The sequence below is a fragment of the Vipera ursinii genome (assembly GCF_947247035.1).
Source record: "Vipera ursinii genome assembly, chromosome: 14".
In the NCBI taxonomy this organism is placed as follows: domain Eukaryota; kingdom Metazoa; phylum Chordata; class Lepidosauria; order Squamata; family Viperidae; genus Vipera; species Vipera ursinii.
This window is the reverse complement of record NC_139527.1, coordinates 2,835,537-2,862,043: the sequence shown is the minus strand read 5'-3', so window position 1 is coordinate 2,862,043 and position 26,507 is coordinate 2,835,537. Positions and strand designations below refer to the sequence as shown.

Genomic DNA, 26,507 nt, shown 5'->3' with positions numbered 1-26,507 from the left:
CACTTCCGCAGGCAAGGGCGCAAAATCCCGGAATGGCTTTCCTCCCTTCCCCAAAGACGCAGAGCGGGCAAGCAGCGGGAGCGTGGCACGGGCACGAAAAAAGTTTCTGAGACAGCTGCAGAGTCGAGGAGGAAAGCTGATCGAGACCAGCGTTAGGACCAGAAGGCGGGATCACAGAGCGGCGTGGTTAGTATGTCGTGTGCCGAGTAGGCAAGGGGGGGGGTGGGGGTTAGGCCGCCGGAGGTGGATGGAGGCCTGTACCTCTGTGTCCTGTTTATCCACCTGCTCCCAGCTGGCCTCAGAGAAAATCTCTGTACTGCAGCGAGACAAGCAGTTGTGATCCGGGTTGCCTTCTGAGTCGGGCACTGAAGTCTGTTGGCAAACAAACATAGCTGAGCGTAACCTACTCCGAGTCCACGGAAGGGGTTAGCAGCTGAGGACGGGGCATCTTCTACCTCTGGGGTGGGGAGCAATCAGATCAGAGGGTGGGAAAAGCCGGGAGGGAAAGCTGATCCTATCAGCCTGGCTTACTCTGGAAGAGTCTCCCTCAGAAGACTGAGACTGTCTGTCTAGGGAAGATTATCCGTCCGTCCGCCCCATCTCTCTCTCTCATCTGTTATACCTATTTCCCAATCTCTTATGTTTTTATCTCTCTGTCCCTCAATCATCCATCCATCTATCTATCTATCTATCTATCTATCTATCTATCTATCTATCTATCTATCTATCATCTATTTATCATCTATCTATCTATCATCTATCTATCTATCTATCTATCTATCTATCTATCATCCATCTATCTATCTATCTATCTATCTATCTATCTATCTATCTATCTATCTATCTATCTATCTATCATCCCTCTGTCTCTCTTTCTCTATATATATCCCTCTGTCTATCTATGTATCACTATCTCTCTCTCTCCAGTTAAAACAGTGAGTTAAACAGTTAACTCGATCTTAACTGTTTCGTATTATCTTTTTTTAAAACCTTGTCATCATTTTGTAAACCACTCGGCGTTGCTCCAACAGCAAGAGCGGCAGCATACAAATTTCATTTTAATTAATTGGGATCCCACCTCCACCCCCATTTTGGTTCTTTTTCATTCGCTTTGGGGTTAATTTGAACGTTTGAACTTTAACGCCTGCAAAGTTTTTTTTAAAAAAAATAAAAAATAAAAAATCTCTTAACTGTTTTACATGATGATGATTATTTATGGCATTGGTAAACCACCCAGTTTGCTTGACAGCGAGATGGGCGGCATGTCAATGTAATACCTAAGCGAAATCAATTCAAGATAAGCCGCCGATGGGCTGCGTGGGTCCAGGGCAGCCTCTGGGTTGGGGGCTGTTCCCTGTCCTGCCTTTGTGCCCTGGGCGGTGCGGCTGGCACGAGGGGAGCCACGCTGAGTAGAAACGGCCGTACTTACCACTTCGTCCCCATACTCCCCGTTGAAGCGCAGCGAGCTGTTCAGATACTGGCTTTCCAACCTGCTCCTCAGCTCCTGCACCTGCTTCTTCAGGCTCTCCACCTCCTGCTGGTGCCCGCTTTCAATCTGGCGGAGGCGTTGCTGAATGACGTCGGTGTAGATCGGCATCCCGTCGTCGTCCAGGTGATTCCGGGCAGGCTGGTCCGGGCTGCCCGCCGCCTGCTGCCGGCCCGGGATGGCGTGAACCCACTTGTGGAGGCTCCTCAGATGCAGCGGGGTGGAGCTGCGGCTGGCAGCGGAGAGCTGCCGGCTGAGGGGAACTTTCGCCCTGATTTCCTCCCCGTTCACGCAGTGCCCGTTGGGCGCGGCGTGTTTCTGGGGAGCGGCAAAGCCCGCCAGGCTCTCGGCCACCTTGTTCTCGCCGGCGAGGTCTCCATTGCAGACCACCTCTTTGAAGTCAGTTAAAGGCAAGGCACATGGGGAAGGGTTGCTGCTCTGCGGAGTCCTATTTAGAGCGGCGGCCAACTTGTGAGCGTCCAGTGAGCCCTCGCTCTCCTCCGTCTGGGAAAGTTCACCAAGGCTGCTGGCCGTGGGAGGATGCCAACGGGGAGAGCCGGGCGCTGCACTTTCCGCCCTGGCTCCCGTTTCTGTTAAGGTCTCGGTTGAGCTCTCCATATTTGGCGGGGCTGCCTCAAGTCCTACAGGCCACGGTGGGGTGAGATGGGCAGGGCTGGGGGCATTTTCAACTTCTGCAAAACCTCTAACAACACCCTCCTCCTCCTCCTCCTCCTCTTCCTCCTCCCTTGAAACTTGCCCATTTCCAGGATTGTCCCAAAAGCCAAGCGGTAGCTCTCCCCCCTGAGTTGGCTTCTGGACCGTGCAAGGGAGAGCTGGGTGACCCTCCTCTTGGACTTGAAGCTCAGAAGCACCCTGTGATACCACCTGTTGATTAGAAACTGGATTGTCTAACAAGGTTTCTCCATCCGGCTCGGATTTGTCACCAACGCTGTTAGGCACAGAACCAGCCGGGGATTCAGTCCTGGGTTCCTTGTCTGGCGCCAGGTCCCCTTCTCCATCTTTCCCTGCCCTTTCTTGGCCAAGCCTCACGTTCTCCTCAGGGCTCCCGTCTTCTTTGGTGGCTTCTTGCAAGATGTTCTCCATCTGCCCCTCGGCCACGGCCACCGAAAGCTCTGCCCCCATCAGAGTCCTGCCCGCTTTGCCCAAACTTTCGCCCTCAAACAGGTCGTCTCCCGGATTCCCCAGGTTGCTGAGCTCCAGGGACCGCCGATGCTCCTGCCACTTCTCGTTGAGGCTGGGGTCGCTGCTCCGCCGGTTAGCGGTGGGAAGGCTGCTGTCGCAGGCCGTGGTCAGATTGTCGAAGGACCTGGTCTTCGGGAGCCTGCAGAAGAACAGCGAGAGGAATCAAATGTAAGCTTGAAACTTTCTCCTGAAGCTCTTAACAGAAGAGGCTGGAAACCGTTGGTGGACTTCCTACGCCCTCAAGAGAACAGCGGGGGCTTAGTTAAGCTTAACCTATTTTAACAGCTTCACTGTTTCACGTTATTATGATGACGCGGTAAGCCACCCGAAGTCGCTCGGCGAGATGGGCGGCATGTACATTTAATAAATGAGCAAAATCAATTTTTTTCAGCACCCAGCTGGGGCGGATCCTACACGTTAACGTTCAATATGTTTGATCGCTTTTTCCTCTCGTAACTTACCTTATTTCATTTCATTTCATTTTATTAAATTTGTATACCGCCCTTCTCCCGAAGGACTCAGGGCGGTGAGCAGGGCATATATAAATAGCAAATACAAAAATTAAAAGCGAATTAAACAAGTGCCCAGATAAAAAACAATCACAATATAAGAAACCCATTAAAAACCCTAACGTCCCCCATCAGGCCAGACCAGCTTGTTCAAATAAATGGGCCAGAACTTGAAAATGGGCCAGAACTCGAAAAGAACATTTAACGTAGCACAGTACTTAAAACAAAATGATCCGGTTGAGATCTGTCATATGTGGGACTGATTGGGCTAGATTGCAAGGGCGACTCCGAAATATAATGTTATCATATTCTATCTGTATCTTAAATATTGTACATTATTACACTTTCATTTTAGATTGTATTTTATTGCTATTTCATCTTAAATTGTGTATTTTATTCCAATTCCATTTTAAATTGTATTTTATCAAACTCCATTTTGAATTGCCTTTATCCAATTTTAGTAACCATTTGTTGCTGGAACTTTGCACTCTGATATGGCCCAAGGGCTAATCAATAAAGACTTATTACTTTTTCCTCTCTCTTTTTTTTTTTGTACGCTATTTTTGGTGGTGGTGTTAGGGTTGAATGCGTGCTTTCGTTTTCGTTTCGTTGATTGCTTTTCTGTTTTTTATTTTGCTTTATTTACGACAAAACAATCAATCTGTTTAACTTTCCAGGGGTTTACATTCCACGGTTGCAACAGCAGCAGCAACAGAGGAGGGTGCAGTAAACGTTTCAACACTTTATACCCCCCCTGCTGTTGGTCCAATGTACGGACGGTGAAAAAGAGGACAGCGGATCACCTGGAATCTGGGCCCACCTGCTCAGAGGCTGATCCTCAGGGTTCGAGCCAGCGACTGGATAAGGGGCACAGGTGTCATCCACAGGGGTGGAAGGGGAGGAGCAAGGCAGATACACGGCACTCCACAGCATTAAGTTGCGCACGTGACACACAGGATACAGCACCTAAGGAAGACGAACAGAGACTGAGATTTTGACACCGACCCCTGCCGGTTGATATCAGTAGGCCAGATAATAAATAGTTTATTACTGGTGTGTCGTTTTCAATTTTCCCCTCTGTGCCGCTCTCAGCTGTTGGGAGTAGAGACGGACAGAGGTTAGCCATTAAAAAATAAATTAAAAAATCCGCCTTCCTCTAATCAGGTACAACTGTAAAGTGATACCCCCCACCTGCTCCAAAGAGGGTAGAAATATTTATTTGTTTGTTTATTGAATTTATATACCGCCCTATTCCCGAAGGACTCAGGGCGGTTCACAGGGCAAGTTAAAAAACAATACAAAAACAGAGAATAAAATAGAATTAAATTAATACAAGCCCACAAAATTAAGATAACACTAAAATTGAAATTGAAATTTAATTTAATTTAAAATCCCTTAATAATAATAATAATAATAATAATAATAATAATAATAATAAAAAGCGCCAATGTAGAAAAACAAATTAGGTAAGGCTGCAGGAGGCCCGAGAAGAAACCACCAACTAATTTTGTGGCTTCCGGGATGACCTCAGTCTGTGTGATGGAATCTGCAGCTGGAGGAGGAGGAGGAGGAAAGTGGGTGGGGGAGGAGCCATCCTGGCAGGAGCGCCGTGGGGGTTTCCCGGAGAGGAGGCAGCACTTTTGGAGAGACTGGGCGGTCCCCATCTGGATGGGGGAGGAAGGAAGAGGTTCAGGGTAGCCACACCCTAGGGCAGGGGTGGGCAACGGTGGCAACTTTATGACCTGTGGACTTCCAACCGATCTACGGCATGGCTGGCTCAGGAATTCTGGGAATCGGAAGTCCGCAGGTCGTAAGGTTTCCGAGGTTGCCCACCTCTGCTCTGGAAACCTCTCCGGATGTAGCAACAGCGATAGCACATAAGACTTATAGATCGCTTCGTAGCGCTTTACAGCCCTCTCTGAGCGGTTTACAGAATCAGCATCCTTTCCTCCCCCCCCCCCAACACACACACAACAATCTGGGTCCTCCTTTTGCCAACCTCGGAAGGGTGGAAGGCTGAGTAAACCTCGAGATGGTCAGGATCGAACTCCTGGCAGGGAGCAGGGAGTTAGCCTGCAATACTGTGTCGATTTAAGTTAGAAATTCTAGCTTTGGTCTAGAAAAATTCTGTCCATTCGGGGCAAGGAAGGAAAAGGATTGAACTTGGTTGGATTTCACTGTGTCGTGTCTGGGCTTGGGGCCTGCCAGCCTGCTACATCCTCTGCTGAACCTGCTCAGGGTAATTGTGAGAATCAAACAGGGGGGAAAGGTGGGGGGGGGGGTTTATGCCCCTTGGAAGAAACAAGGGACCAAACAAAGAATAAAGAATGAATAAAAACCAGAACATACAGATTCGGACTGGGAGGAGTAAAGCAGGTTTTTGAAGGCTTTGTTTCCTCCTCGTAGCAGGGACCACACCGAGCAGGTCCTTTCTTGGGTGTGCTTCTCGCCTCTCTCCTTCGCGTTGTTGCACAGGAATGTACCAAAGAGGCAGGAGTAGGTGTGTTGCACCAGCTTGACCTACAAGAAAGGGCAGTACTGGGACCTGGGCTGGCAGAGCCATGCGCCAAGGGAGAGCAAATATATTCACGCAAGGTCTGGAAGTAGAAAGGGTATTTAATTCTAACAAGAGGAGAATATTTATTGCTCAGGGTTGAACTGTGGGGTCCTTGGCGCACTCTGAGCTGGGCTGTTTTCTTGCAGCTAGCTAACATCATCAGTGCTAGAAGGGAGGGGGTGAGGAGGAGGAGGAGGAAGAGGAGGAGGAGCATGTGTGGTCTTTGGTGGTCTCTGACAATCCTACGCAGCCAAGTCCTACTGAAGAGTGATTGGACCTACCCCAAAGCCGCAGCGGAATAAATCTTATCACCCACCTGGAACGCTAAAATATTCTTGGAGGATAAAATTATTCAAATGAAAGTGTCTCCCCGGGAGCTGTCTAAAATACAGCTAACATCAACCTGAGAATTCAAACTGTTTGAGAGCTGAGTGCAAAGTCCTCTCGTTTTGTGCGTACGAGACTCTGCCTCAGAATTTGCAAAGCCTACTCTTTTAACAGTCCTTCTGCTGGGGAATATCTCAAAAGGAACCCGAAAGTTGCAAAATTTCTGCCAACAGAGGTTGCAGGTTCCTTTTGCGCAATGTGCAATCCACAACAACAGAACGGACGGTGACACAAGATAAAAGGCAGAAGAGCCCAAGAACGGTGATTTATCGCTCAAAAAATCTCTTTTTGCTCTCTGCCAGAGTAAACAGCAGTCAAGAGATGAACTGAAGCCACTCATTTACTCCAAGGGATGATTCTGGACATTCGGCCAGATTGCGTAGATTCAACACTGTCGCAGGATCTCTGCGGGAAAAACAATCACTTACAAGGAATGCTTCATTGAACTCGAAGGAGCAAGGGAACTGCCTCTGGAGTTGATGGACGCAGTCGAGCCACTGCAGAAACACAGGGCAGCGTTCGTTGAGGTCATCTGAATTCTCGCCGTGCCCACAGCGGTCTGCAAACTTATGGCCGAAGTCCAGCCATTCCATCTCCACCAACACTTGGAAACCCTGCGGGAAACCCAGGGCGGTGACTTGGCCAAGCCCGTCCTCTTTTGAGCTCCAGGATCGACCAAAGGCCTTCTGAGACAACCATAAACCACAATGCCCCTGACAATCTATATATCAGGGGGGGGGGCGTCTGATCTTCGCAACTTTTAAGACCTGTGGGCTTCGACTCCCAGAATTCCCCATGCTGGCTGGGGAATTCTGGGCGTTGAAGTCCACAAGTCTTACCAAGTTGCCAAGGTTGGACACCCCTGATTTATATGGAATCAACCCCCCCCCCAAAAAAAAACCAACCTCTGGGGAAATGTCACCACACCAAGGCTGCTTTAGCACAACCAGGAGGGCTGTGTGTGAATCACTTCTGGTTATGTCTGTCACTTGGCCTTCCCCAAAATGGAAGTTAAATCCTCCCAGTCTCCACCTGCTTCACTCCTCCTAGGACACATCTTTGTGTCTCTGAACACCTTCTTACTCTGCATGCCCGTCTTCCAGTGAGCACCACCCCCGAGCATTCTAACTTGAAGCCTCTACTCGACCGAAAGTCGAAGTTGATCCGTTCCGGCGACACAAACCTCAATGGTCCTGTAATACGGATCCAGCAGCAGCTTGGACAGAGCCACGATCTGTGGGGTCCGATCCCAGCCATCGGAGCAGTGGACCAGCACAGGCCGCTGGTCTCTGTCCACCGCGTGAACCACCAGGAGGGCTGATTTGAGAAGCACGGAGAGATGCTGGAGCCACTTGGTACTCTCCAGAGCCGACAGCCAGCTGCAGAGGCAGACAAGAGGAGAACCTGACCACAACGTGCCATTAAAGCCCAGCAAGGGGCCTTTTCGCTGCTCGGCTCGGATTAGTGTGTGTGTTTGTGACTCTTTGAGGTCACAGTAGCACTGGAAAAAAAGTGACTCATGACCCTTTCTCGAGTGAGGGAGAGCCCGTGGGGGGCACTTACTTTCCCGGGTCTGGCATCTGTGTGCAGAGCAACCTCAGCGACTGAAAACTCTTCCGAATAGAGTGGATGTTGGCCATCCCCATGAACACCACTTCACAGTTTGGGTAATACTCTGTTCAAAAGCAGAGGAGAAGGGAAGAGAAAGCGGTTCAGAAGAGGCCAGGTATGAACCGAATTACAAGCTTCACTGTGTAAACCGGCTGGCAATAACCAGCTGGGGCCCGTACCCTGTTGGGAGAGACTCGGCTGAGTCTGTAAATCAGAAATTATCATCCTTGCTCTGAAGCGCCAAACTGGGCAGCTTTGAGACTTGCGGACTTCAACTCCCAGAATCCCTCAGCCAGCCATGTTGCCAAATGTTCTTAAAGCGATCCCCACCTTTTTACGGCACTGTCCTTCTTCCTGAACTACCTTTTTGAAGTCCGGACACGCTCCCTGCCTCCTTGGGTATATAAATGCACGAGCACCTGGGTAAGAATTTAATTAAGACCCACCTGGACATTCACAGCCCCCTCCTTTGGCTCTGTTGGCGACTGCGGCTGTATAGGAGCGGGCATCTAAGATCAAAAGTTTCTGAGGTTGGATGGCTAAGCTTTCCGCTCCGGAAGCATTGGAGATGGAAGAATCTGAGGAAGAAACAGGCAAAATAGAAATACAATTACAAGGTAGCTATCACAAATGGATCTCCTTCTGCCTGACACTCACCCATTTTGTCGGTGTGTCTCCATCATGGCTACTTTTAAGATGGGTGGGCTTCAATTCCCCATTGAAAGTGGCTGAGGTTGTAAAACACTGCCTAATATCAACCCAGAGACCTCCAGATGTGCACAGCTACTATTTCCAGAGTTCCTGGCCAGTTGTAACAAAAGGAGTGGCCGTCTGGCTCATTTGGAAAGTCTGTCTTATATTGCAGACAGGAGAAGCTGCCCTGTGAGATTTGCAGAAACTCCCTAACAGCCTCTTTAATTGACACTACCTCTCGGCTGGAGGCGAAAGGACTAGGCTGCTTCCGGCATCTGTCAATACTCTCTGCCCCCCTGAATCCGATTAGTGTCCTTAACCCTTTTACATCAGACCACACTTAAAAGTTGCCTTGAATGATTTGTGAAGCTTTACAAATCCACACTGCCCTGCAGGAGGGGGAATGCCTCAGCCGTTTATAGTCCACAGCCATCGAAGTAGTGTTAACTATATACAAGACTGCAGCGGTGATATTAGGTTTCCATGCTGCAAATATACAACTGTGCAGAAAATCCCAAAGACACCAATTCATCTGTTGTAGTGGTACTGTGTAGCACAGCCAGATCCTCAGGCCCATAGTTCAAACTAGCTACTTTATTGTTTAGTGCCAATAATACAGGAATCTCCCCAGACTGGCAGCTTGCACCTAGGAAATAAGGCTCAAAGACACTCTCTCTCTCTCTCTCTCTCTCTCTCTCTGTGTGTGTGTGTGTGTGTGTGTGTGTGTGTGTGTGTTTTCAGATCTTGCCCTCCTGTGTTTATGTAGTGAATATAGGCTAATTCCCAGTTTGAGGCCCCTTCCCAACTTAGCCAACTGCTCTCCCACAGGTATGTGGGAAAGGTGGAGAAGAGAGATGCCGCCCAGAGAATGATTGGATAAGAGAGGGTAGAGCCTACAGCTGCATGACGGGCAGAGAAAGAAACTCACAAAGGGACTTTCCCAGCATGCCAGGCTGTCAAAGGGGTGGTGGGGGATTTGTACCTCCACACTTGCAAGGTTCTGTTCATGTAGCTTTACAATAAAAGTAGAAAGTCAGAGCCGCGGTGGCGCAGTGATTAGAATGCGGTATTGCAGGCTAACTTTGCTAACTGCTAGCAGTTCAATTCTGACTCAGCCTTCCAATTGTCCCGAGGTCGGTAAGATGAGGACCAAGATTGTTGGGGACAATATGCTGACTCTGTAAACCGCTTAGAGAGGGCTGTAAAGCACAGTAAAGAGGTATGTAAGTCTTAAGGGCTGTTGCTACTGCTAAATAGCTCCTCGGGTCGTTGTTTCCTGTCTGGCCTACCTGGGAACGCTGATCTCAGTGGATGTGGGCCGTCTGCATTCCGTAGAGAGCTAACCTTTTTGAACACAAAGCGAGCTTACCAAACTCTGCATCAGAAAAGTCTCCCCCATTGGAGAACTCTCGTGAGCAGTTCCCATTCATAAGTTTACTGCTGCTCGACTTGGAATCGGAGGCACAGGCTTTGGCCACCGACTGGACAAGATGTTCGTCGTCAGCGTTTCTCCAGCCCCACCAGCTGACCTCGGGCTGCCCACAGCGAGAAATGACCGCCCCGTTGTTCTGGTGCCTGCACGGAGACAAAAATCATCCCAGCACCGTTGAAACAGGAATTAGCTGCAGGTCCTATGTGCACATAACAGGGAGTAACTGCCACAGGAGGAGAGAGGAAAAAAAAAGCACATAGAGCCTTAGGAAGCACTCTGAAAAATTCCAAAGGCAGTTTAGTTTGTCTTATTAACTTGACAGCCTGTGAAACAGCTCTCGACCTTCGTTCATTCCGCCGGGACCTGAAGACCTGGCTCTTTGAGCTTTCCGGCCCAGGCTGAGAGTTTTTAATTGGGGTTTTTATATTTTTCAGGGATCAAATTGAATTATTTTTAATTGTTTTTAACTTTTGTATTGTATTGACGTTTTTAAATGCCTTGTAAACCGCCCTGAGTCCTACGGGAAAAGGGCGGTATATAAATTCAATTAACTCTCAACATTGGCCACCATTGGGAAAAAACGCACCAATTAATCTCCACCGGGATTTAAACAGTTTGGTGGACCCCCGGCGAAGAAACATGGTGGAAAGCCATCAAATTGGTAAAACGTATCTGAATACTTAGGAGGATCCGAGTTTGCTTGCTTGTTTGTTTTTTTGTTTTGTTTTTGGGAGGGGGGGGGGAGAAACTACCAACGAACAGCACAGCCGCAAAAAAAAAATTATTTTTTTTAAAAAAAAAGTATGCAAAGAGAAAGAAAAACAAAAACCCCTGAATCAGCTTTTGCAGAGGAGCGTGAAATAACAGGGAGGTATCTAGAACCCGTCCGTAGCCGGGTTAATGCTGATGAGCAATGTCAGCAGTTTGGACCTGCCTTTTGTTCAAAAACAAAGAGAGGCGAGGGACTCATCTAGAGTTTTTACGTAACCTGTGAGTTGCAGTTGCTAGGTTAAGTCCGGATTCCCAAAAAGGGGATCAGATGACCTTTGGCCCTCGCGACTCTCATCAAAAAAAGAGCCTTGGTGGAGCAGTGGGCTGATGCCTCCTTAAGTAACACCAGCTGCCTGCAATGAGTGCAGGTTCACGTCCCACCAGGCTCAAGGTTGACTCAGCCTTCCATCCTTCCGAGGTAGGTAAAATGAGGACCCAGATTGTTGGGGGCAATAAGCTGACTTTGTAATAATGCCACTTGGGGGTGTGTGTGTGAAAGCCCTAACAAGCAGGCATATACATAGACTGAAGGCTACTGCTAAGCTTGTAAGCCGCCCTGAGTCTTCGGAGAAGGGCGGGATATAAATGGAATTAAAATAAATAAATAAATAAGTAAAATCTCAACCAACTGCCGAAGTGTCTGAATTTTGATCACGGGACCCTGGGGTGTTTGTGTGTGTGTGTGTGTGTGTGTGTGTGTGTGCTGTAAGGGTTGTTAAGTGCAAAGAAACAAACACCTGTGTCAATATCCTCCCTTCTATCCTCAAAGGATGCACGCTTGTGACAGCCACGGGCATCTGCCCCAAGTCTCTCGGGCACTCAGCGAACCGACCTGCGAAATCCGATCCTCTGGATGCCAGGAAGACAGCTCAGGCAAGGCCTCACCTGTAAACCACCACAGGGATGCGTTTCCAAGATCGGAAATTGGCCACGCTTTCCAGCTCTTTGTCCGTTATCCAGACCGGCACTATGAGTTCTTGAGGGTAGCTGCTACAGAGCCTGTGTGGAAGAGATGAGACGAGCCACGGGTTGGAGCAGACACAATCCCGTCTCTCCTTCCACGCTGATGCCCCCGTGGAACAGCAGCAAGGAAAAGGCAGATAAACAGTCAAATTGAGCGGCTTTTTAACCCCAGAGAGGCTTGTGCACACCCATCGATGTTCAGCTTAAAACTTTTGTCGGGTACAGAGGACCGATTCAGCCACGTTTTGCTTCTTCTTCTTCTCCTCCCCCCCCCAGATGATTTATTAAGTTTTATTCCAGCTAGGCTTTAAAACACAGCCATGAGTTTCAAATATAAAAACGCAATGTGCGCATACAACTGTAACAGAAGGCACGGCGTGACCCTTTGCCGGTTCATCTAGCACAGGGGTCTTCAAACTTGGCCCTTTTATGACTTGTGGACTTCAACTCCCAGAATTCCTCAGCCAGTGTGCCTGGCTGAGGGATTCTGGGAATTGAAGTCCACAAGTCATAAAAGGGCCAAGTTTGAAGACCCCTGATCTAGCAAGTCCTTTTTCGTTTTTCTTGTGTGTAAATGAAGGCTAAATTTGCACCACTAGAAATTAAGGAGAAAAAGGGAGTAAATGTCTTTGGGAAAAGGCATCGTGGCTAAGGCAGGACTCGAACTCTCAAGTCTCTTGGGGATTGGCCTAAAGTCACCCAGCTGGCTTTCATGTCTTCAGGCGGGACTAGAACTCAAGAGTCTCCTGATGATTGGCCCAAGGTCACCCAGCTATCTTTCGTGGCAAAGGCATGATTGATCCAGTCAGCTACCCGGCTTTCAATGCCTAAGGTAAGACTAGAACTCACCGTCTCCTGCTTTCTAACCTGGTGTCTTAACCACTGCGCCAAACTGGCTCCTTCTCTTTCTCAATAAACAGATGATCATTAGAGCCTCACTTCCTCAATCTCGGCACGCAGCTTCCAATAGAATTATGGTGAACTCATCGTTGGGCTCTCGTTATGTGCCGAGACAAAGCAAACCACATGATGGCTAGAAGCCAAAAGCGGACTCATATGAGGTCGCTTGGTGTCAAAAGTCCAGCTTTTGGAGACCAGGAGGAAGAGAGCGACAGTTGCGTCCCACCTTTCACGGATTAGCTTACGAAAGCTTGACAGAACACCAACAACTGAGTGTCAGGTTGCTTCGGTCTTTCCCTTGGAGACTTTAAAGCTGTTCCAAAAATGTCAAGTTGCTTCAAACAACGAGCGGCTTTGGCAGGCGATCACAGCCAGGTCCGCGTACGGCTGAAATGCCCTGAAGTGCTGATGGCTTTCTGAGAGGGTAAGCCTCTGTGAACATCTAAAGAGCTTACTTGTACTTCTCGTTGATGTTGGAGATCCGCCAGGCATTGTTCATGTCAAAACCCATCCGTTCCACCTCGTTTTTGAATCTCGACGTCACGTGCTCTCCTAGATAGCAGAAGGACAATGGGAAGCAAAGAGGAACCGTGCCTGGGTTTGTCGAGGGAGATACTCCCCGATGACCGAACAATAGCAGAGCGCTCCTTGACTCGTCTCCACTCGCGAGTCTATTCAGGATTTTGAAACGCTTATTAATCCTGCCTAAGAGCAAACGCCATTCTCTGCAAAGCAGGGATGTCCAACCGTGACAACTTTAAGACTGGTGGACTTCCAACTCCCAGAATTCTGGAAGCTGAATTCTGAGAATTGAAGTCCGGAAGTCTTAAAACTAACACCAGTTGGAAACCCTTGCCGTAAAGACAAAACATGCGAGCATCTCATTTGCTCCACTGAAGTGAATCAGAACAGCTCCTGGCACGGGATGGTGCCATGCAGGAAGAAGCGCAATGCAAACGCTCACTTTGCATCCAGCCAGGACGCTCCACAAGGTCAAAACCCTCACTTGACCTCGTGCACAAGGCCATCTTCAAAGAGTCATCAACTCAACTGTGGCACTTCAAGGACTCCCTTTATACCAGGGGTGTCCAATCTTGGCAACTTTGGCTTTAGGGGACGTGCTGGTACGGTGGTTAGAATGCAGAATTGCACGCTAATTCTGCTGACTGCCAGCAGTTCGATCCTGACCGGCTCAAGGTTGACTCAGCCTTCCGTCCTTCCGAGGTGGGTAAAATGAGGATTCGTATTTTGGGGCAAGATGCTGACTCCGTAAACTGCTTAGAGAGGGCTGTAAAGCACGGTGAACTGCTATATAAGTCAAAGTGCTATTGCTATTTAAGACCTCTGGACTACAGCTGTGGACTACAACTCCCAGAATTCCCCAGCCAGCCATCAGCAAATGGTGATCACATGACCATCAAGCACCTGAATTTTGATCATGGGGCCACTGGGATGCTGCAATGGTTGTAAGTGTAAGGATTGGTCATAATTCCCTTTTTCCCAGTGCCACTATAACTCTGAATGGCTGCCAGACGAATGGTTCTTACGTCGAGGACCGCCTGCAGTGTACTGGGTAATGCTTGCTGTTAAAAAAGAAAAAGGTTCTAGTCCTAGGCAAGCCAAAGGCCAAACGTACCTGGGCGGCACAAATCCCCGTGTTGCTCCTTTTCACTCGCGTACACCTCCATACACCAGGCGTGGTACGCAAACGAGAAAAGGTCCTCTATCTTGGACGGGGGGCGGATGGCGTTATTCAGCCGCTTCAGCCACTCTTGACACTGCTCAAAAGTAGAGAACTGGCACCTGCGAAAAAACCCAGCAAACCATCCATCCATGCAAAAGCCAATGAAAGCATGGGGTTGGGCTAGAAGACCTCCAAGGCCCCTTCCAACTCTATTGCTGTTGTCTGATATGCCAATGCCATTCCAGTGACAAAACTAAAACGCTTTTTTGAGATTATTCTGCCAGCATTTGGCTGGCACCACCAAGTCTAGAGCCGGGAGGAAACCGTGCCATTAAAGGCTAATCATGCGTAACGATTCAAAAGGCAACTGTATGTTCATTTTAGGGAAGGGGAAGCCACACTAACGTGAAATAACGTGTGTTGTGCAGGGACCGTACATACCGGATCACTTTGCAATCTTTGCAGGTCAAGTGAAGCTGGAAAATATCCCGGCATTCCACACTTTCTATGAGCTGCAACGGAACCTGTGATGGAAAAGATGACAGAGGTTATCGGAGGGACCGTCTCCCGCTGGCCACATCTACCCCGAGGAGGTCCATCTGGCGGGGCACAAAAGAAGGCCTCCCTCCCTCTGTAACATCGTCCCTCTGGAAATGAGAGCGGCCCCCACTCTGACACTCTTCCGGAAGGCCCCAAAGACGAGGTTCTGCTAGCGGGCCTGGGGAACCCTGGAGCGGGACGGAGCCCACGAATGGCTGGCATGTGTGTGTGTGTGTGTTGTCACCAGGACGGGGGTGTTGTTGTTGTTGTTAATTTTATTTCTTTTAAGTTGTGTTTTTATTTCCCGTAGGTCACCTTGAGTCGCCGTGAGCGAGGCGGCGGCGGCAATATGAATTTTCCAAATCAACCAACCAATCGTCTTGCTCCAAAAGGCTAGCGCCATTTTCTCACAAGGATTTTATTAAACAACTGAAGCCCCGGAGTGAAACGTTACTCACGACTGCCAATTACGGGTAGCATTTCCCTCCTATTATTATGCAAGCACCCGAGGTTAAATCATGAAGTGACGGTATAACGTGACATGTGGAGGTACTTCTCATTTTGATCTAAAATCCGCCCTGATGAACTGGGTGTTGCGTCAATTTTACTGGAAAACTCCCAACAAATCTTTTAGTACGGTCTCTCAAACCTGGGAGGGGGCACTATGCTCCCTATTACAGAGATCACGCTAAGATTAAAAAAAACAAAAAACAGTAAGGGATTTTCTATGCAAAAGACCATTATCTGAACTCCAGGGTTTATTTTTAGAACACAGAATTGGAAGGGACCTTGAAGGTCTTCTAGTCTGACCCCGTGCTCAAGCAGGAGACCCTGTGTCATTCCAGATAAAGCCTCCAGTGAGGGAGGCAATTTTCCCTTCCGCTAATTGATTGTTCTCACTGACAGGAAGTTTCTCCTTAGTTCCAGATTCTTTCTTGGCGTCTGTTGGGTCTCCTTTGCAGCCAGGAGGTTAGAATAATTTGCCCGCAATTGGTAAAAAATATATTACCACGTGCAGGCCTCCCCATTTGCCAACAGACTGGATGGAAGGAACCATTGTCTTTCTTCCAACAGCACTCGTTTCACTAACCTTTCAAATTACTCGGAGAACTCTTAACAAAGCCCAAGCGCATTTGATCCGAGTGACGCAGCGTTTTAGAATTTGAGAAGGTGCTTGCAAAACTTCCCCTTATTCAAAAGTCTGGCTTGACTTCTCCAAAGATAAGTGATGGGGCTTCCCCAAAATGGCCAGGCTCACGTAGGTTATATGCGGCTTCATCCAGCTATGGCTTCAAGATCGGCGCCAATTAACTGATTCTGAGAAGAAGGCCATTCTCCACATCCATAACTTGGGTTAAAACAGATGAATCAGGTAGCGCTAATGTCTCCATTTCACTTTCCTTCCTCCTTGAACATTTTCCTCTCCATAAAAATGGTGAATTTACTCCCTGGCAAAGGCGTCTCATGCTCCTTTGCATTCTGCCTTTTTTGTCAAGCGTTACATCCATTCCCCGAGCAACCATCATGCTGAAAATCACCCCAAATCAAAACACACCATGCAGGTAAACAATCAGTGCCAGCCTCCGATAACCATTTGCTGAATTGGTTAGCAAAATGCAATGTTTAATAAAACAATGAATCGGCTGTTTAGAGGGGAAAAATATAAACCCTTTGGGAAAGGGGAAAAGAGGAACTTCCAGGAGAAAAGCAAAACAACAATAATATATATATATTTTTGTCAAATGTATGCCAGGATAAAAGCGAGCAGGAAGGACTATTTTAGAAATTTATATGGGAATGACAGGGAAATGTCAAAGAGTGGAATTGAAATGGAGGCTGTTGAATGTCACGTGCAGTGAAAACAATAGGTTGTAGGTGTAGATGCTGTAACTGGAGAATACGGATGAGGTTGCTTAGGAAGACCGCTTAATATCAGCGTGAAGATTGCCTCTGCGTCCAGCAATTAGAACAATTCTATGATTGCATCAGAGGTTCTCTACTTGGGGACCTCTGGAGGAGGTCCATAAATTGGATGGGGGGGGAAGGAATCTAGCTTTATTTTTGCTATTTTGTTTTGTGCATTTAAATGTGCTTTTCTGCAAAGGGGTTTCTAGGGTTCACGGACTCTCAAACTGGCCCCCAAAGATTGAGAAACCCTACTTTAATCCCCCCCTACCCAAAGGCAGACTTCAACTCCCAGAATTCCCCACCAGCCATGGAAGTTGTGCTCCACAAGTCTTAAAAGCTGCCAAGTTTGGAGACACCCCCTGATTTAAGTCAACATTTCACCCTTGCTACCTTTCTTGGTGTCTCTGTGTGTGTGTGTGTGTGTGTGTGTGTGTGTGTTGCGTAAGCAAGGTAGGGTTTTCTCAAGTTGTTTGGGGCCCCTTTGGGAGTGTGTGAAACCAACAAAGCCTTTTGCAGAAATGCGCATTTAAGCACCCAAGACGAAATAGGGAAAATAAAGCTTCGATGATGCAAGAAGGGACAATATTTGGGATGTAGAATCTGGCCCTACGCTGAGCAGAGGGTGCGCACAGACTGGGTTTTTTTGCTCCTTGGACCCCACTGAGAAACGTGTGGCTGCGAGAAACGCACGTTCGATGCCTCGAAGAAAGGTCGCCACGGAGAGAATACGCTGGAATTGCGGGATGTTCGCCGCCAACGTGAACCTGAAAGTGGGTTGTTATAGGATGGGATGAAAGCACGAGTGAGAATGGAGGGGGAGGTGGGGGGGTCGAAAGCGAGAGAAAGGAGGAAGACAAAACCACAAGAGAACAGAAACTCAAACAGAAGGAGATGCGAGGAAGTGGAAAACGTAAGAAAGTCACTCCCGTAAAGGAGGACGTTTGAAAGGGGGGGGGTCTTCTAAGCCTGCTTGTTTTCCACGCTGATGATGTGAGCTGGTTTAGGTCAGCGGCCCCCAACCTTTTGGGCACCAGGGACCAGTTCCGTGGAGAGAGATTTTTTTCCGCGGACGAGAGGGGCCGTAATTTCACGTGCTCCCTGCATCCTGAGGACCGGGCTTCGCTTGTTTGCACGGCCCGGTTTCTGGTGCCGGTCCATGGACCAGGGATTGGGGGACACCCCCCCCCGGTTTAGGTAACGAAACACCTGCAAGAAAGCAACTAAGCTCAGAGAGCACCAAGGATCCCTCCTAAAGTCATCCCTGGTGGGATTAATGCACCAAAAGGTAGGATGGGTGTGGCAGAAGTCAGGAAGATTTGGCAAAAAGCTACCGGAAAAGTAGAGTCAATGATAAGTGGTGCAAAATAGATTTAATTCCGTTTCCCTTTAATTGTCTTCTCTTACCCCTTTAATTTCCTTGACTTGCTATTCCTGACCTTTTTTCTCTGCTCTTCGTTAAAGTCGCTTCCTCCAAACGTTAAGATTGGGACCTACGTATCATTTACCTTCCTGGTTACGAATGAGCATGCAGGACCAGCCAAGCTTACCCCTGGCATTTCACAGAGTATAATCTCTAGGAACGTGGATTGCCTGTAATTAAATAAACCATCTCCTAAAGACATTAGAAGCTTCCGAACTCGCTGCGGACTGTGGGTGGGTGGGGAGAGTCACTTTGGAGGAAAATACGCGAGTAAGGGAATGACACAATGCAAAATTAAACCGTGCGGGAGAAGAAAGACCTCTTGGCGCCATTAAAGTTCAACTCTGAAGCCTTGAAAGTTTGTGAACTGTACCCAGGACTTACTTAGGATCAAACCCAGTTCAAACGCATCACTTTTGGACAACCAGGAGAGAAGCCTCTTAAATTTCATGCAGGCATAAAGTATCCCTGTTGAATATGCAACTGTTCTCAAAAGATGGGTGTGTCGATACTTCAGAGAAGCCAGCATTCCATGAGTTGGCCACTTGGTCGAATGAATCTTTTATTTAGGTATTTATTTATACAGGAGGGAACTTCATGCTCTGACATGATCCATGCACGCCGGCCTATGCTGCAAGCCACGGTCAGCACATGTCCACTCTAGTCCAAGCAAAGGTGCGGCAGTACAAATGCTAAACAGCAACGTTCTACTTACTGAGATCTCATAAGCGGCAAATTTACAGACATTCTAATGAATGGCAAAGAAAGAACAAAATTAGGGGGGGGGAATCAAAAGGCCGTGGGATATAAACCTACATCGGCTAGATCACTAACAAACTCAGACTGAACACTGGGCCCATTAAACCTCGTGTCCTAATTGGAGGGAAGCGGTGTTTATTAAAGCAAAATGGGATTTCCCACGTGTATTTTATGGAGTTCACGCCTTTTACACTTACGAAGGAGAACTGAACTGATGCATGCACAAAAGAACACGTCACAGAGACGTGTTTTTCCCGTGGCAGTCTGCTAAAGCAAGGCTGGTTAAGCTGAGCATTTCCTGAAATGAATCTGGGGTGACTAACGTTCAGAAGCCAAAACTCAAGACAGTCCATCCAGCGTTACAAGAAGAGGGTTGTTGTTGTTTTTGTGTGTGGTTCAGCTGCTAAGTCAGGCCCGGCTCTTTTGCGGATCTCATGGACCACAGCACACACCAGACTCTCCCCCCCCCCCGTCTCCTGGAGTTTGCCCAAATTCACGCTCACTGAACCGGAGAGACTATCTAACCGACAAAGAGAGAGAGTCAGGGGACCCGTTTTCAGCGAAGCTGTGAGATAAAAGCTAACCAAGATAATCGTACCCAATAAGGATTTCACTTGTTAACACCATTGATTAAAAAAAAGGGGGGGGGAAACTAAAAAATAGGCAGAAGAGCTCTCCAGAGTACTGAAAATTGCAGCTGCCATCCTGAAGAGTCAAAAACGTTATAAAATTACAGAATGCGAGAGTCAGAAGGGATCAGAGAGTCTTGCAAGAAATCAACCAAGCTCGGAGAGCCCCAAGGATCCCTCACTTCAACGCCGAACTACGGATATTCTCCTTTATTGGTGCCACTTCTCTTCCACACAGCAGCTCTTTGTAACCAACTAACACAGCTCTCCCTCGTCTTCCCCTTGCAAGGGAGTAATTAGTTGGCTAGATTTGCACAAGTGTTAAGTCTAGCCAAAGTTATCATCACTGAGTAAACTGCGGTGGTTTAAGGGGGAAGGGGTGTCCACCATGTCGTGGGAACCCAGCCATTATCTTTTTTATCTTTTGCAAACCACATTATGCCATTTTATGCTTGCCCTGTTATAGGCACACAGCGACCATACGGTTTGTGAACCAAGACTGGGAATTTTGTGTGTTGCACAAACCGGCTCACACCTGGAGAACTATCTTCTGCTGTACCTGTCTGAGGTTTCTCATCGCAGTAATTCCCATGCAATGTTAAAGTATTAATAATTCATTTAATATGACGTAACTGTCTGAGACGGTACCCATTCCAAGCACGCGCTCTTGCATAGCCAAGCAATAACTCACTTTCATGTCAGCTGCAATTGCACTCTTTATTTAGAATGCTGTCAATTCCTAAACAAACAACATTTTTGTTCTCTGGGAGGTTAATTTTGCAACTGACTAGCTGCACATCAAAGACAAGAATCAGCTAAAATGAAAATGAACTCGCAGCTGCGTACGAGAGAGAAACGGCCAAGGCTTAACATAGACATATTACTGTTTACACAATTATACATCATCATTGAGTTGGCACAAGGGCCCTGTATATGGAAAAAAGAGAGAATAGAATAAAATCACAGATAAGGATCTTAGAGGTCTTCTAGTCAGACCCCCTGCTTATGCAAGGAAACCCTAGACCAGGGGTAGGCAACCTTGGCTCTTTTATAACTCATGGACTTCAACTCCCAGAATTCCTGAGCCAGCAGGAATTTCAAGAGGGGAAAGATTACAGCTAACTTTGGGTTATGGCTGATCATGTGAAGGCAGGCCATGCAAGGTGGGGTCTAGAAAAAAAACTGCCAAAACATGGTTTAATATTAAGATATAAACCAGAGTTATATAGATTTAGAGCCAGTATGGTGCAGTGGTTAAGGAATCAGGCTAGAAGCCAGGAGGCAGTGAGTTCTAGTCCTGCCTTGGGCAGGAAAGTCAGGTGGGTGACTTTGGACCAATTCTTCTCTTTCAGCCCAGTCCATCTCACAGGGATATTGTTGTGAATATATTATGAAAATATAAAGGAAGGAGACTGGTGCAATTTAGGACCATTTTTGGGGAACAGGCCAAGCAACCCAGAAATGACAGGTCAGCTGGGGGGCTGCAGGTGAGGAGGGATTAACATTTTACTGCTATATGAGCCCTGGTGCAGTGGTTAGAATGCAGTATTGCAGGCTGACTCTGCCCACAGCTGGCAGTTTGATCCTGACCAGTTCAAGGTTGACTCAACCTTCCATCCTTCTGAGGTCGGTAAAACGAGGACTCCGATTGTTGGGGGCAAATTGCCGACTCTGTAAACTGCTGAGAGAGGGCTATAAAAGCACCATGAAGTGGTATGTGAGTCTAAGTGCTATTGCTATAAAGGAAGATTCTCCAGGTTTTGTATCTTTCCTGAGACTTTGAGGATTGGCTTTGGCTAGGGCAGAACTTCACAGCCTGCTTACGTTTCAACAGCTCCACCTGAACAATGAAATTGGGGATTGGGTTGGCATCAAGGCCCGAGTTAAAGATCTGGATAAATGCTAATTCTAGTTCACCTCCCCGTCATAGCTTTGGGATGAGTCAGAGCTTTGGGATGGGAAAGAAAGAAGAGCAAACTTTTGTCGGTGCGCAGCGGCGAGGACGAGAGGTGTTCTAACTTGCCAGCTGACTCAGGACTGACCAGTTTCCACAGCAGAATATGCGTGAGGATTTAAAATTATAAAAGAAAAGTGCAACAGTTTTGCTCTCCTGGCTCTCAACCAGCTGTTTTGGACAAGAACCTGTAAGATCCATTAAAATTCCACATGCCTGTCTGCACTGGTACACACAACCAGGAGACTCCAGAGTTGGCGGGCAAGGAACTGAAATGCCACCAATGACAGAGGTTGCCCAAAACGTCAGAGGGGAGACAAACCAGCTGGCTGTTCAGACATTTTCAGTTTTAAAGGGAAGACCTACGGCTGCAGCTCCAGCTTCCATTGTCAGCAAGTTTCTGGTTCGGAAGAGACAACTTACGTTCACCACAGATTCCTTAAATTTGATGTGAAGCCTGTAGTTGGACAGGGCAATGACCGCATCATCCGCTCGGCCCACATACTCGGTGCTCTCCCCATGGAGTTCAAGAAAGGGCACCTGCAGAGACGGCGGAAAGATTTGTTTCCTTTGTAGCCAAAGGTGGCACCACAGGACCATGTAGGCTTGCTTCAGAAAGACGGTGACGATGAAACCACAAAACGCACAACTGTGTGTGTGTCTGCACAAACACTTCCTACAGCGGGGTTGCACGGTTCTGCAACAGGAAGCCAAGGGCAGGGGCATTTCTTACGGAAGCTGGTCGAGTGTGTCTTGGCAAACCAGATTAGGCTGCAGAGGCTGTAAGGAGCAGGGCCGATCTGTGACCTGGCGCCTGTGGGCCTCAAATGGTCCAAATACTTTGTCCTCGGCCTCAAACCTAGCTCCAGGACCCAGCCGATTATCAAGATAGGCAGTCCTTGATTTACGACTGCGCTCGAGCCTCAAATTTCCATTGCTAAGCAAAGCACCCCAAAGTTCTGTTGTCTAATCTAGACTGGATCCCACCCGGCCCCTGGGTCCCACCGCGAGATCAAAGGAGAATCAAGGGTTCACCTGGAGATTCTCATCCTCCCGGATCAGCTGCTTCCTGGGAAAGATCTGATTAGCTTGGATGCATTCAAGGCTGTGATGAGTCTCTTCATCCTGCAAATTATTAAGTTTAGAAGTCAAGGCAAGGATTCTGTTCAGGCCAACAGACTTGTGCGTGCTAGTTACATTTTTTTTCTACCAACTGAATAATCACAAAGCTTCGCCCTTACGTCACCGCATTCTGAAACTCTGTTCCTCTACCAAACCTTTGAGAACACCGAACGCATAGTGTCAAGTCTCAAAGGTGGTGTTTTGTTTTTTTCCCCCCAAGAGGCTCAGGAATTCTGGGGGTTGAAGTCCACGAGTCATAAAAGAGCCAAGGTCGCCTATCCGTGACCAAATATTCCCGTGCTTCTGCTGACTTTTCTTTTTCTCAGCCGTGAAGGGATCTGTGTACGTACCATGACAGAGCCGAGTTGCAAGGCAAGGTCCTCACCCTTGCTTTCAAGTTCTGCAGCGCTATATATCATGGAAAGATCTGGAAGACAAAATTATGGAGCGGATATTGAGCGATACATTCATTATTTGCCAATCAACATGACGATATTAGAAATCGTAGAATCATCCCAGAGACCAAAAAAAGACATATATAGAATTCTAGTGATAAAATTGAGAGGCAGGCATTCCCAATTGGATTATGCTTTGTTTAAAATATTTATAGGCTACATTTCAACCCAAAGACTCTTACCGAAGTGGCTCCGTGTAACAAAAGGAGCAAGGCATTCTTAAAATTAACATATAGTCTAAGTAAAAAAAAAATAAATCAAAATTTTAAAAACCCAACAGTTCAAATTTGAATCTGACTCACTGGACCTGTTCTGAAAAAATGATTTGCAGAATGCCTTTCAAGCTTGATGATAATGTACTCAACCACAAATCTGACTTGTTTCTCAACCGTCTCCTCTGCTATGAAGGAATTCCCTTTTAAATCTTTTTGGTGATCAAATGGCATACAGGACAGGAGTCTGCTGTTCAAAGTCTAAAAGTAAAAACAAAATGCATTTAATTTCCCGGGCACACCTAAAACAGCTCCTTGCATTCTGGGCAATACATTTATTAATTTAAGTCCAATTAAATTTTAATGTTGCTGATACCACAATTCTAACATGGGTGTGGAGATCCAGTGACCTCTAATACTGCTGAATCTTAACTACAAGTCAGCAAAGTCACCACTGGGAATCATGGACACTGTGGTTTAATAAGGCATTAGAAAGCACACACAGTCAAGCCAAAGACAATCATTTTACAGGCTGGTCACTCGGTTTATATTTCAGACTTGGGAAGTGTGCAGTGAACGGAGTAGTTCCAATAACATTGGAACTTTTTGGGAAGTTTCTGGTCTGATCTCCTGAAGATGGTTAAACTGTAAGGTAGCTTGTTGGATTTTGGCTTAGCGCTTCACGTGGGTCTGTCACCGGCATTTGCAAAGCATGCTTTTGTAAAGTTGTGTTAACTTATCCAACTGCAGTTCATTAAACAAAACATGACTTTGTATAATGCGGGAGCCACGAAGAGGTAAGCATTTGGGAAATCAGATATAGAGAAGGGATTCTGATCTCTACATTTAGCGTGATATATATCGAGTTCCAAATGCAAGGAAAGTAGGATTTAGAACCCAGTCAAGGTGAAGTGTCTATTACAGCCACCTCTGGTACGGTTCTTGCTAGGACAAGAAACAGGAGGAGGGAAGTACAAAATCAATCTTCCCCAGTGACATTCTAAGTTGCATCACAACTATAATGACCACAACTATCAGCATGTTGGACTGTCCTGGCTAACTGACGCCATTTATAGGCACGAAAGCCAGCTGGATAATTTTGGGCCAATCTCCAGGAGACGGTGAGTTCTAGTCCTGCCTTAGGCGCGAAAGCCGGTTGGGTGGTTCTTGTGGGGAAAACGGGAGAGGAGGAAGGAGTAGAGAAATAATAAAAGATGGGATAAAAAAATTCAAGGCAAGGGAGAAATTCAGGTCGGTGCTGACTAAGAGACAGGATGGAAGGAGAGAGAGAGATTTATATGCATACTCTATATGGATCTTTCCTAATGAGGGACTTAATGAAATCAAGGTTCCACACAAAACTGGTTTGGTTAAGGAGCAAAAGGGAAGAATTAATCACTGGTCCAGATTGCTGCCCTCCTAATCATATAAAAAGGCACAATTTATGGATAAACAAGTGCTGGAAAAAAGGAGGAGAGGGAGATACCCTTTTGAAATATTTCAGAAAACCCACATGTAGCTGCAAAGAAAATATGATGGCAATATTAACATTCTACTGCTATATGAGCCCTGGTGGTGCAGTGGTTAGAATGCAGTATTGCAGGCTTGACTCTGCCCACAGCCGGCAGTTTGATCCTGACCAGCTCAAGGTTGACTCAGCCTTCCAACCTTCCGAGGTCGGTAAAATGAGGACCCAGATTGTTGGGGGCAATGTACTGGCTCTGTAAACTGCTTAGAGAAGGCTGTAAAGCACTGTGAAGCGGTACATAAGTGTAAGTGCTAGTACTAAATAGCACTGGACAATTCAGCACATATATTTGAAAGGTGAAGGAAGCTATTTTTTAAAAAAAAAAAATATTGTGCCCTTTCATCATACTTCCACTATAGTCTACAGGCAGAATCTAACAATTAAAAATAAATAAAATACACAGTAAGTTAAACAAGATAAGCAACTGGGAACAAAGTGATGCAAAATAATTAGCGGGATTTTTTTTTTTAAAAAAATGCAATTCTGGAAAAGGAAAAACTTACCTATTAATAATAAGCTCCTTTGATAAAATTTCAGATGCTATTCAGATTGTCAGGTATTTCACAGCAAAAATAGCTGAAAGGACAAGAAATTATCGTGTCATTAAATGGCATCAACTGCTTGCTTGTGAATAAGCTTCATCCTAAACCAGGGGTAGGCAACCTCGGCTCTTTTATGACTAATGGACTTCAACTCCCAGAATTCCTCAGCCAGCACTACAGGTAGTCCTCCTCTATTGCTACTGATCGAATCAAAATGTATAAATGTATGCTAATGAGCATTTGGAGAAAGAAATGTGGGTTCCAGGGGCGAGAAAGAAGTAATGGGTTCCAGGGGCGCTTAAAAATGCCAGGGAAGTACCGCAACAAATTCCTTTGGGATGGAATCATTTCACATGTCAACCTCATGTTGGAAGTCTCTGGTTTCAGCCAAGGATTGTGTACTTTTAAATTAACAGGTAGATAATAGTTAATGGCTATTACAAGCTGCCATGGTGTGTGTACATAACAGGATTGATAAATCGTAGCTGGAGGGATGTTCGTTCTGTCATTTATACCAACCTCTCGAGATCACACGTCTTTCTTAATTTCTACTCATCGGAAGGAATACTTCAGACACTTGCAGATACTACTTTATCCGATTAATTTCCCTTTCTTTTTTTTTTTCTTGCAACGTGAGCTAGCTTTCGACTAATGAGCGTAAATACCTAGGTTTAGCTTTAACGTACGTGATACGTAGGCGTTTTCTGCCCTTTCCTTGCTTGTCAAATGAACAGTGAAACATAATTTTAAAAAAAAATGTCGAGCTCTGTTTAGAGATAAACTCCAGTCATCTCAGAACGCGGAAACCAATCCAGAACAATGAAAAATTTTTAAAATCCTACCAACGTGAGATTTTTGCTATAAAAAACACACGGAAGAGAGGCTAGACACGGTGGAGAAGACAGTCAAGGTCAGGAGGCAGTGCTTACATTCGGAGTCCCTCAAATCTTTCCTGGTAGCCTGCCAATACATTTTCTTGCTTTTACAGTCAACCCTCACCTACATCTCTCCCTACAAAATCCAGTTTCCCCCCCTCCTTCTCCGACAAATGAGGATAAGCAAAAAAAACGAAAACAAGAGAGATAAAGCTCCAAATGGACAGGAAATGAAGCCACTGTCTCAACTAGGCTGCCCGGCTCTTTGCACGTTTAAATGACAGATTAGCGCACATGATTATTACAAGTGAATATAATAAGGATTATGGAAGACTTTTATTTAGAGGCCTCAATGGAAGTACAGTTG

The 26,507-nt window shown here is 46.8% G+C and overlaps 1 protein-coding gene across 2 annotated transcripts in view; it reads right to left on the bottom strand.

Annotated features, from left to right (window-relative positions):
- Positions 1-26,507, bottom strand: part of MTMR3 (myotubularin related protein 3) — a 44,019-nt gene that overhangs the window by 5,949 nt on the left and 11,563 nt on the right. The window contains exons 2-20 of one of the 2 annotated variants that reach the window (XM_083373522.1): positions 25,227-25,299; positions 23,291-23,456; positions 22,879-22,955; positions 22,442-22,531; positions 21,830-21,946; positions 18,780-18,812; positions 14,638-14,720; positions 14,149-14,315; positions 12,968-13,064; positions 11,535-11,648; positions 9,816-10,021; positions 8,200-8,331; positions 7,706-7,817; positions 7,326-7,521; positions 6,571-6,756; positions 5,548-5,718; positions 4,019-4,164; positions 1,430-2,828; positions 262-372 (exon numbers count right to left, since the gene is read on the bottom strand). In XM_083373522.1, coding sequence (XP_083229648.1) covers positions 262-372; positions 1,430-2,828; positions 4,019-4,164; positions 5,548-5,718; positions 6,571-6,756; positions 7,326-7,521; positions 7,706-7,817; positions 8,200-8,331; positions 9,816-10,021; positions 11,535-11,648; positions 12,968-13,064; positions 14,149-14,315; positions 14,638-14,720; positions 18,780-18,812; positions 21,830-21,946; positions 22,442-22,531; positions 22,879-22,955; positions 23,291-23,429 — 3,576 coding nt within the window. In that variant the 5' untranslated portion in view covers positions 23,430-23,456; positions 25,227-25,299. The remainder of the gene's footprint in view (positions 1-261; positions 373-1,429; positions 2,829-4,018; positions 4,165-5,547; positions 5,719-6,570; positions 6,757-7,325; positions 7,522-7,705; positions 7,818-8,199; positions 8,332-9,815; positions 10,022-11,534; positions 11,649-12,967; positions 13,065-14,148; positions 14,316-14,637; positions 14,721-18,779; positions 18,813-21,829; positions 21,947-22,441; positions 22,532-22,878; positions 22,956-23,290; positions 23,457-25,226; positions 25,300-26,507) is intronic. The other variant, XM_083373523.1, reaches the window with a different exon arrangement.